Consider the following 10,768-nt stretch of genomic DNA (forward strand, 5'->3'; position numbering starts at 1 on the left):
TTGGGAAAAAAAGAGGGTTTTCTTGTGGCCACCGTGGGAAAGCTTTGAGTAGGAGAGAGCCTTTGTATTGTATAGGCTTCGACCCTTGTTTACGGAATAAATTACTTTTTTCTATAGGATATTTGTTGCATTTCAGTCTGTTAATCTAAATCTTTTTACGTTCTTCCCTTGCTATACTGCATGACTAAAATTTTAAAAAGCTAAAAGGTCTTTATTTACATTGCATTTTACTATATATATATATATATATATATATATTTAAAAAATTTTTTTACCCGTTTTACATAAGGACGTCCCCAAAAGGGAGGTTTATGGAAATTTTGTCAGGTTTTGCTCACTTTTGGGTAAAAATTTGTCCCCAAAATATGGTTAAATAGGTACACACACACACACACACACACACAAACACACACTGCAGGCTGCTCCCATAAAAAAAGGTTTTACTATCCTTATAGGGCCATTTGGTCCCCACAATGTAACAGTTTTTTTTTTTTAACCTATTGAATAATTGGAACAGCGAAAGTGTCCTCATAAATCACCTTCATGTTGTAATACCTATGTCATACCCATCCCATAATACAAATTTGTGTCCTGATAAACCATATAAACATGCACACACATAGGCCTATATGTATAAAGCATGCTTAAGTGACAAAGGAAAAAAAAAGTAACACCATTCATTGCAGACCATTAATTTCTTTATGTCATTTATTTCAAATACAAACAGTTTCAATCAAGAACACATAACTAAAGTTTAGCATGTTAAAATATATTTTATCATTGTTGTAGTAACCCCATAAATCACAGGTTCAGAATACAAATGAATGTCGTCACCACGTGGTGGCACAGTCCTATGAGAAACTCGCAGGCTTTTACTGAAGCGTAACACAAACAGCCTTGATATCAACAGATTCATTTAAATCAGGCTGAGCGATAAGGCTGGCAAAGAAAACAGTGCAAGGAGTGTGTTAGTGTTTGCTTTGGCCTTGCGATGCATTCAGTACAAGTGGACAGACACGAGTCCTGGATAGAGCTGCGTTTGCAAAAGTATTATAGAGAGTTATTCAAAACGCTTTTGCATCACGTTTTCCATCGGGAAAGTAAAGAATCCTAACTGTTCTTTTCAGAGACAAATCTGGAGAACGACAGGAGCTACAACATTAATCCTCACAGTTTACAGGCAGTGTTGGGGAAAGTAAAGCATCACAATATTGCATTACTCCCTAAAAACATGCTTATTAGTTTCTCTTTTTATGGAAAGTAGTACGTTACTTTTTAAATCTGGGCAGAGCTTGCTTGTTTTGTTTAGTTTTTTTTATATAAAACATATATTTTACAAAAGTAAGCCCGATCACACCAAAAGTGAAAAAGTGTTCAGAAATGACATTTAAGAGGTTAAAGGGAAAGTAAGTTTGGTAGACTCATATTAGAAATATAGGCTAGGTCAAGATGGTCAACTAGTGAATTAGACGTTAAGCACTCGACTAGTGGAGCTGGTTTGAACCATTATGCTGCAACTGTGTGAATATTATCAGACGGCCTGGGCTTTCTTCTGCTGCACGTCTTAATGATATTTACATCGTAGATAGCGAGCGAAGGCTTGTCGGTACGTCTCGTTGAAAAGGGTGTAGATCAGAGGATTCACTCCGGAGGAGATATATCCCACCCAGACAAAAAAGTGAATGAGTTTATAGAGATGCTCGCTGCAGTTGTCCTGACAGATGGCGACCAGGACATTGGTGATGAAGAACGGACACCACATGACCAGGAAGAGGAAGAAGACGATCCCCAAGACTTTGGAGGCTCGACGCTCATTGTTCAAAGCTTGAATCATGCCTCGTCTGCCTTGGCCTTGTGGACCTGGTGCGGACCTGATGGTGGAGGACTTACTGTTCAGCAGACTCGTGTCACTGATCTCAACAGATGAATGTTTGGACTGGCCCTTGCTCTCTTGCGGGAAGGAAGCGCTGTGCCTCTGGAGATCACGGAGCGTGAGGTAATAGCAGACCACCATGATGACCAGAGGAACGAAGAAGGCCACGGAGGAGCCAACGAGGACGAAACGAGGCTCGTTCAGAGTGCAGGAGCCGTTTACAAACACCTTCTGCTTGTCCTGGAAGCCCATCACTGGAATGGGCAGCGACAACACTGGAAGAAATAAAACGAGAAGAATGAATAATCAGCTCAGAAAGCGTGTTTTAATCCATCGCATCCCACCGGTTACATTAGTGACCCAAATTTAGTTTGGAGGGAATTTTATGCAGAATTTTACATTTTCAATCACAATGATTCTATGTGAACATGTTAACTGATGTGAACACCAGTAAAAGTAAAAAGTAAAAGCTGTCAAAGACATGTAATGGTCTGTTATTGATTTATAACATATAACTGTGTAAGTGAGCCTCATTATAAAACTGCTGATTTCAAAATGTTAATACAGCTTAAAAAAACAATTATTCTAGGTTTATCATGTCATTAAAGTCGAAATATTACGAGAATAAAGTTGAAATATTACGAGAATAAAGATGAAATATAACGAGAATAAAGTCGAAATATTACGAGAATAAAGTTGAAATATTACGAGAATAAAGATGAAATATTACGAGAATAAAGTCGAAATATTACGAGAATAAAGTCGAAATATTACGAGAATAAAGTCGAAATATTACGAGAGTAAAGTTGAAATATTACGAGAGTAAAGTCGAAATATTACGAGAATAAAGATGAAATATTACGAGAATAAAGTCGAAATATTACGAGAATAAAGATGAAATATTACGAGAATAAAGTCGAAATATTACGAGAATAAAGTTGAAATATTACGAGAGTAAAGTCGAAATATTACGAGAGTAAAGTTGAAATATTACGAGAGTAAAGTCGAAATATTACAAGAATAAAGTCGAAATATTGCAAGAATAAAGTCGAAATATTACAAGAATAAAGATGAATTATTACGAGAATAAAGTCGAAATATTATGAGAATAAAGATGAATTATTACGAGAATAAAGTCGAAATATTATGAGAATAAAGATGAAATATTATGAGAATAAAGTCGAAATATTACGAGAATAAAGTTAAAATATAATGAGAATAAAGTCGAAATATTACGATAATAAAGTCGAAATATTACGAGAATAAAGTTAAAATATAATGAGAATAAAGTCGAAATATTACGAGAATAAAGTCGAAATATTATGAGAATAAAGATGAAATATTATGAGAATAAAGTCGAAATATTACGAGAATAAAGTTAAAATATAATGAGAATAAAGTCGAAATATTACGATAATAAAGTCGAAATATTACGAGAATAAAGATGAAATATTACGAGAATAAAGTAGAAATATTACGAGAATAAAGATGAAATATTACGAGAATAAAGTCGAAATATAAGAATAAAGTTGAAATATTACAAGAATAAAGTTGAAATATGAGAATAAAGATGAAATATTACGAGAATAAAGTTGAAATATTATGAGAATAAAGTCGAAATATTACAAGAATAAAGATAACATATTATGAGAATAACGATGAAATATTACGAGAATAAAGTCGAAATATTACGAGAATAAAGTTTAAATATTATGAGAATAAAGTCGAAATATTACAAGAATAAAGATAACATATTATGAGAATAACGATGAAATATTACGAGAATAAAGTCGAAATATTACAAGAATAAAGATAACATATTATGAGAATAACGATGAAATATTACGAGAATAAAGTCGAAATTTTACGAGAATAAAGTCAAAATATTATGAGAATAAAGATGAAATATTAAAAAATAAAGTAGAAATATAACGAGAATAACGATGAAATATTACGAGAATAAAGATGAAATATTATGAGAGTAAAGTTGAAATATTATAAGAATAAAGATGAAATATTACGAGAATAAAGTTGAAATATTATAAGAATAAAGATGAAATATTACGAGAATAAAGTTGAAATATTACGAGAATAAAGTTGAAATATTATGAGAATAAAGTCGAAATATTACAAGAATAAAGATAACATATTATGAGAATAACGATGAAATATTACGAGAATAAAGTTGAAATATGAGAATAAAGTCGAAATATTATGAGAATAAAGTTGAAATATTATGAGAATAAAGTCGACATATTACGAGAATAAAGTCGAAATATTACGAGAATAAAGTTGAAATATTATGAGAATAAAGTAATTTATGATGAGAATATTATTCTCGTAATATTTCAACTTTATTCTCAAAATATTACGACTTTAATCTCGTAATCTTAGATTTTTTTTTATCATGGCACTAAAATGCCGTTGTAAATTACCCTTACAGTGGGCAAAATATTAAATTTTGCTATATTATTTTTTGGTCTTTTTTTTTGTGGGTCTAACTGATCAGTTTACAACTGCCTTAATAAATCTAGACATATTTAAAAAAAAAACAGAAAAGGAATGCCGTTTTTTTCACTGCAATCCAGGGACTTGACTACAAAGCATAAGTGTACTATGTAATACCAAACCAAGGACACAGGTAGAATGCAAGCCAGATCTCAAATGGAAAGATACAATGACAGAACTCTTGAGTGAGGCATAAAAGTACAAGACAACAGCAAACAGAAGTGTTTGAGTAATTCTATTTTTCAAATCTTCCATTACTGGTGCAGAAATCTTACAAAGGAGCTTTAATCTGGCAGTATAGAGATGCTTCAAGATGACATCACATCCATGGACTTTACTTTGTTGTTTGATGGTTGTGACTTTATTATATAATTATACTGTACTGATAAATATACATGCTGATAATGTATATATATAGCCTGAATACACTGTAGGTCGCTTTGGATAAAAGTGTCTGCCAAATGCATAAATGTAAATAATTAGGTTAAGCATAAATTAGAATATTAATTGTGTGAAATCACTCAACAAATGTCCTTAATTAATCTGTGGTTCCACAAAGAACCTTTAACACCACTGGGAGCTTTAACTACACAAAAGATTCCTGTACTTCAGGTTTAGAAAATAACTTTATCTAAGGAATTGTTCACTAAAATGCTCTTTACACAACTGGTTCTTCTATTGTACTGGTACTGATGAAATAAACAACTAACCTTTATTTTTAAGAGTCAGAGATCAGTGCTAGAGCATTTGCTCATTTCAGGTCAAAAGAGAAATGGCCAGAAATAACTGAAATATACATTTCTATAGCACACTTTTCTCCACTCATCTGTGTGCAACAAACGCTCAGCTTTAACATTAAGAACAACAAATTCTAGCATTGGATCGCTACTCATTATAACACATCGTAAGATAATAAAAACTCTAGACCAAGAACAGGAGATGCTTCTTGTGGATTAGGTAAATGCATGGATGCAAGCTGCTTCAAAATGAAAATCAGAAATGCTAAATACATGATAGGGCTGGAGTGCTGACGGAGGGCCTGATGCAGCAGTAGTGGCTTCTCCTGTCAGTTCCTGTTAGTGCTGTGTACTCACTAGGTAAAGACATCAAGCAGAGTCTGTGATGCCCCGGGAAGCACACAGAAACAGGGTCAGAGCACTTGCCTGACTGCTCACATTATTGCTCATCATGCTAAATGAGCGGAGGAACAGATGCAGTATATGTATGTTACAGTTTTTCTCAGTTGCTTTGGTACATTTCTCGGATCATCCTTGAGATTTGTAAAACAGTAAGTGCATTTCTCAAAACAACTCATACAAATAGCAAAACACCTGCTCAAAATCCTTAATTCATCTCTCAAAAATAAATATCTGTGTCAATGAGCATGTCAGTGCCATCAGAATGACAAGTCCTTGTGTCATAGTTTATGGATAAGACAGTCAAATCGCTTAGTATCCAGAGGCATGCGACCTCTGACGTTTATAGCAATTGTAAGTTGCTTTAGATAAAAGTGTCAGCTAAATGAATAAATGATATAGAAAAGGAAAAAGAAATATTGGCACAAAGATGAAAATAAGTCAATTTTCAGAATTTGTAACTCTTTTGTTGTCCTCTGTCTATACCAAGCGGCAAGGAAGTCGGCCGGGTGCCGGCATCTTGTAGCAGAACTTCACTTGCGTTAGCATCCCATTGACTCCCATTCATTTTGGCGTCACTTTGACAGCGAATAACTTTACATCTGAGGCGTTTAAAGACTCTGTTTGTCCATTATTTATTTCTAAAGACACACTACAATGTATAAAGGGCTCCATTACCTTCTATGTTACATTATGGCCCCGTAGAAACAGTTTTTGTAAAAATAAGCTAACGATTGCGTCATAACCACTCGACTCTCTGTCGCATTACCGTACAGACAGGAGGAGAAGCTCGCAGGCAATTAACTTAATATGGCGTACTGGCGTTACATTTTAAAATACTATACAAAATAATTAATCCGAATACTTACTCCTGCTCACTCAGGACAAAGAACTCAAGCTCGCCGTCTCTGCAAGATTAACGATGGCAGTTTGCACGCACAGCTACTACAAGATTTACATCTGGCAGACAGGTTGCTGACATCGTCAAGCTTCGTTTTAGTCTGCGCGTCAGAAACGGAAGTGCTAAAAAACGCTAAAAACGGGCTTCACTTGTCTCAATTGAGTTCCAATGGGGTCGCTGTGTCCATTTCTTTTACTGTCTATGGTCTATATAGTATAAGCTTTCCAACTGAAAACTCGTGAGGTGAACCTTTGAGATATTTCAGAGAAATGGTTTATCATCTACATTTTCTTCATCGGTAAAAATTCACTTTCCAAATTGACAAAAAATCTAATAGTAATGTGTAAAAATAAAAAGTGTGCTTGGCAGTTTATGACAACTAGATTAACCATTTTGCATTGAATGACTTATATGATGAACTAAAGACTAGATGTTTTGAGGGGTAAGACTATTGCACAGACATGACATTAGCATCAGCATATATATATATTGTGGCACTATTTTATTTTCATTTTCCTTTTTTATTTTTTTTATTTTTTCGAACAATGAAAAATTAAATATGGGTTCTTAAGGCAATTATTCTTGTTTTCTTTTAAGCCTGGTCAAGCCTGTGTCTTGAAAATGTGTTGACTTGATGGTACCACAATGGTATCTTCTGTAAATTGGATGCTCAATTCTCACCTATAGAAACAGTCCAGACAGAAATGATTTTTAACATGGTCTTGCGAAGTGTGTTGCTGCGGCTGTATTTGATTGGATTACGGATCCCAATATAGCGGTCCAGAGAGATGGCGCACAGGTGCATGATGGAGGCTGTGGAGAAAAGCACATCAAGGAAGATCCACATGGGACACAGCAGTTCAGGGAGAGGCCAGATGTGATCTGGAAATACACAACAAGAGGAGATGTTTCAGAGACTCAGGTACAAACTGAAAGAAGTGGAGCTGATATATTATATATATCTATATTGCATGAAGACAATTAATCCCATTCAGTGACAATCAAGATTGATATTTGTTGTTGACATTGGTCAACAGCTTTTGTGAGACTCATCCATTTTCATTTTCAAGTGTGCACCTGATAGGTTTCCTTTACAAAAAGGATAGTACTTACTGTAAAGAATATTAATTAGTGAAGCAGGCATAACTAGGAATCCCACCAGCATGTCTGCCACGGCCAGTGAGCACAGAAAGTAGTTGGTGGCATTATGCAGTTTGCTCTCGATGGATACGGCCATAATTACCAGTATATTCCCAGCAACAGTAAAAAATATAATGGCCAGAATGAACAGGGCTGGCCAGTTCTTCTCCATGGGTTGTGTGTCCTCTAATTCTGTGAGGTTGGATTTGAAATCGCTGTGGTTAAGGTCCAAAGAGACATTCCAGGGAAGAGTAACGTTCAATAAGGCCATTGTGGTACAAGTAAAACTGAACTGATAGGGCTCTCAGCAGCAGCTGTCAGTGTTAATTCTGTGTGATCAGTCTCAGGTGTCAACTGACTTCAGGCCGTCTTCCTTAGAACTGGTTACTCTTGTGGTTGTGTGTCTTACACCTAAAACAGATGGAAATACTGGTTAGACAGATGGACAGACAGATGATAGACAGACATACATACAGATAGACAGATGATAGACAGACAGATAAAAGAGATGATAGATAAACAGACAGATGATAGACAGATAACAAACAGAGAAATAGACAGACAAACAGACAGACAGAGTATAGACAGACAGACAGACAGACAAAGAGAGTATAGACAGCTAGATCATAGACTCACTGACAGACAGACAGACAGATTATAGACTGAAAGACAGACACACAGACAGATTATAGACAGAGTATAGACAGACAGACTGACAGATTATAGACTGAAAGACAGACAGACAGATTATAGACTGAAAGACAGACACACAGACAGATTATAGACAGAGTATAGACAGACAGACTGACAGACAGACAGATAGTTAGAGAGACAGACAGACAGACAGAGTATAGACAGACAGACAGACAGAGCATAGACAGACAGACAGACAGATAGACAGACAGACATAGAAAAAACAGACAGACGGACAGAGTTTAGACAGACAGACGGAGTATAGACAAACTGACAGACAGACAGACAGACAGAGTATAGACAGACAGACAGACAGACATAGAAAAGAGACAGACAGACAGACAGACAGACAGACATACATAGAAAAACAGACAGACAGACAGAGTATAGAAAGACAGACATACAGACAGACAGAGTTTAGACAAACAGAGTATAGACAAACAGACAGACAGAGATTAGATAGACAGACAGACATAGAAAAACAGACAGAGTATAGACAGCAGTGTTGTAGTCGAGTCACCAACTGTCGAGTCCAAGTCGAGTCTCGAGTCTCAGTGTTTGAGTCCGAGTCCAAGTCCGAGTCACCAAAGAAGAGTCCGAGTCGAGTCCAAGTCGAGTCTCGAGTCCCCAATTGGAAATTTTTTTTTTTTTTTTTTTTGAGGAAACAATAGCAACCAACTGAGTTGGTAGGCATTGAAGTCCATTATATGAAAAAAAACATCATGAAATGTTTTCCTTAAAAAACATAATTTAAGAAAAAACGCCATGGATATCCTGATGGCATTGGGAGGAGTAAATGATTAGGAAATTTTCATTTATGTGTGAATTAATCATTTAACACTGTATTACAGAAATGCACTCGTTGAAAAAAAAGAAACGTGCATATTACAATTAGTGTGTGTGAGAGAGAGACAGAGTGTGAGTGTGTGTGTGTGTGAGTGTGTGTGTGTGAGAGAGAGAGAGAGAGAGAGAGAGAGAGAGAGCATTTGTGTGTGAGTGACGGTGACCGAGTGATTTAGCGTGAGTGCGTTTGTATGTTTTCAAGTGAATGTGTGTGTGTGACGGCACGCGCATGGTCAGAAAGCAACGTATAAGGGCCGTTCAAATATCGCGTCTTTTGCACGCTCAAGTTCGTTATGTCCACTGTACTGTAGGCGCGCAGTATGCACGCTCATAATGGAAGTATGCGCGCTCATAACGGCAGCATCCAGGCGCGTCCGCACCGCATTGAGTTAAAAAACATCTAAACTTTTCAGAATGCTGCAAGGGCACCACGGGTCATGTGACAAGAACTAACAAATCAGCTTCATCTTTTCCTGCAAGTGCCCAAGTGCTTTGGAAAAAAGTAATGTGAAAGTAAAGTGAGTGACGTCAGTGAGTGTGTTGTAAAGCAAAGAGAGCGAGCGGTAGCAGTGTCTGTGAGGGAAAAGAATAGATCCCGGCCAGTCTTGGGCACGAAATATAACATTTTTAAGTTTATAAAATTTTTAGTCAAAAACAACGTAATGAATGTTCAAGTCTGATTTTATATATCCTCGAGTCCGAGTCCAAGTACGAGTCATCAGTCCACCAGTCCAAGTCAAAACACGAGTCCAGAGAATGGAGTCTCGAGTCGGACTCGAGTCCAAAGAAAAGTGACTCGAGTCGGACTCGAGTCCGAGTCCAGAGTATAGACAGACTAACAGACAGACAGACAGACAGACATAGAAAACAGACAGACAGAGTATAGACAGACAGACAGACATAGAAAAACAGACAGACAGACAGACAGACAGAGTATAGAAAGACAGACAGACAGAGTATAGAAAGACAGACAGACATAGACAGACAGACAGACAGAGTATAGACAGACAGACAGACATAGAAAACAGACAGACAGAGTATAGACAGACAGAAAGACACAGAAAAACAGACAGACAGAGTATAGAAAGACAGACAGACATAGACAGACAGACAGAAAGAGTATAGACAGACATACGGACAGACAGAGTATAGACAAACTGACAGACAGACAGACAGACAGAGTATAGACAGACAGACAGAAAGACATAGAAAAACAGACAGACAGAGTATAGAAAGACAGACAGAGAGATAGAGTATAGAAAGACAGACAGACAGAGTATAGACATACATACAGAGTATAGACAGATAGACAGACAGACAGAGTATAGACAGACAGACAGAGTATAGACACACAGACAGACAGACATAGAAAAACAGACAGACAGACAGAGTGTAGACAGACAGACAGAGTATAGACAAACTGACAGACAGACAGACAGAGTATAGACAGACAGACAGAGAGACAGAGTATAGACAGACAGACAGACAGACAGACACACATAAATAAAAAACAGACAGACAGAGTATAGATAGACGGACAGACAGACAGAGTATAGACAGACAGACAGACACACACACATAAATAAAAAACAGACAGACAGACAGAGTATAGATAGACAGACAGACAGACAGACATAGAAAAACAGACAGACAGACAGAGTATAGACAGACAGA

General features: G+C 36.4%; 1 protein-coding gene across 1 annotated transcript; it reads right to left on the bottom strand.

Moving 5' to 3' along the window:
- Nucleotides 1-831: 831 nt before the first annotated feature.
- LOC127986454 (5-hydroxytryptamine receptor 2A-like) lies at nucleotides 832-8,135 on the bottom strand. The gene is made up of 3 exons (XM_052588718.1): nucleotides 7,532-8,135; nucleotides 7,100-7,300; nucleotides 832-2,148 (listed from the first exon to the last, which is right to left on the bottom strand). Exons 1-3 carry the CDS (start codon nucleotides 7,827-7,829, stop codon nucleotides 1,565-1,567), a joined length of 1,083 nt encoding a protein of 360 aa, XP_052444678.1. The 5' UTR covers nucleotides 7,830-8,135; the 3' UTR covers nucleotides 832-1,564.
- Nucleotides 8,136-10,768: the final 2,633 nt, after the last annotated feature.

Source organism: Carassius gibelio, chromosome B21 (assembly GCF_023724105.1).
Source record: "Carassius gibelio isolate Cgi1373 ecotype wild population from Czech Republic chromosome B21, carGib1.2-hapl.c, whole genome shotgun sequence".
NCBI lineage: Eukaryota > Metazoa > Chordata > Actinopteri > Cypriniformes > Cyprinidae > Carassius > Carassius gibelio.

What these genes read in the sequence shown, in the direction of transcription:
- LOC127986454 (XM_052588718.1), bottom strand. Translation starts at nt 7,829, where the DNA reads ATGGCCTTATTGAACGTTACTCTTCCCTGGAATGTCTCTTTGGACCTT. An exon ending in ACTAATTAATATTCTTTACA is followed by an intron (nt 7,301 to 7,531) that starts GTAAGTACTATC and finishes GTGTATTTCCAG; the next exon opens with ATCACATCTGGCCTCTCCCT. An exon ending in TGTCTGGACTGTTTCTATAG is followed by an intron (nt 2,149 to 7,099) that starts GTGAGAATTGAG and finishes TATTTCTTCCAG; the next exon opens with TGTTGTCGCTGCCCATTCCA.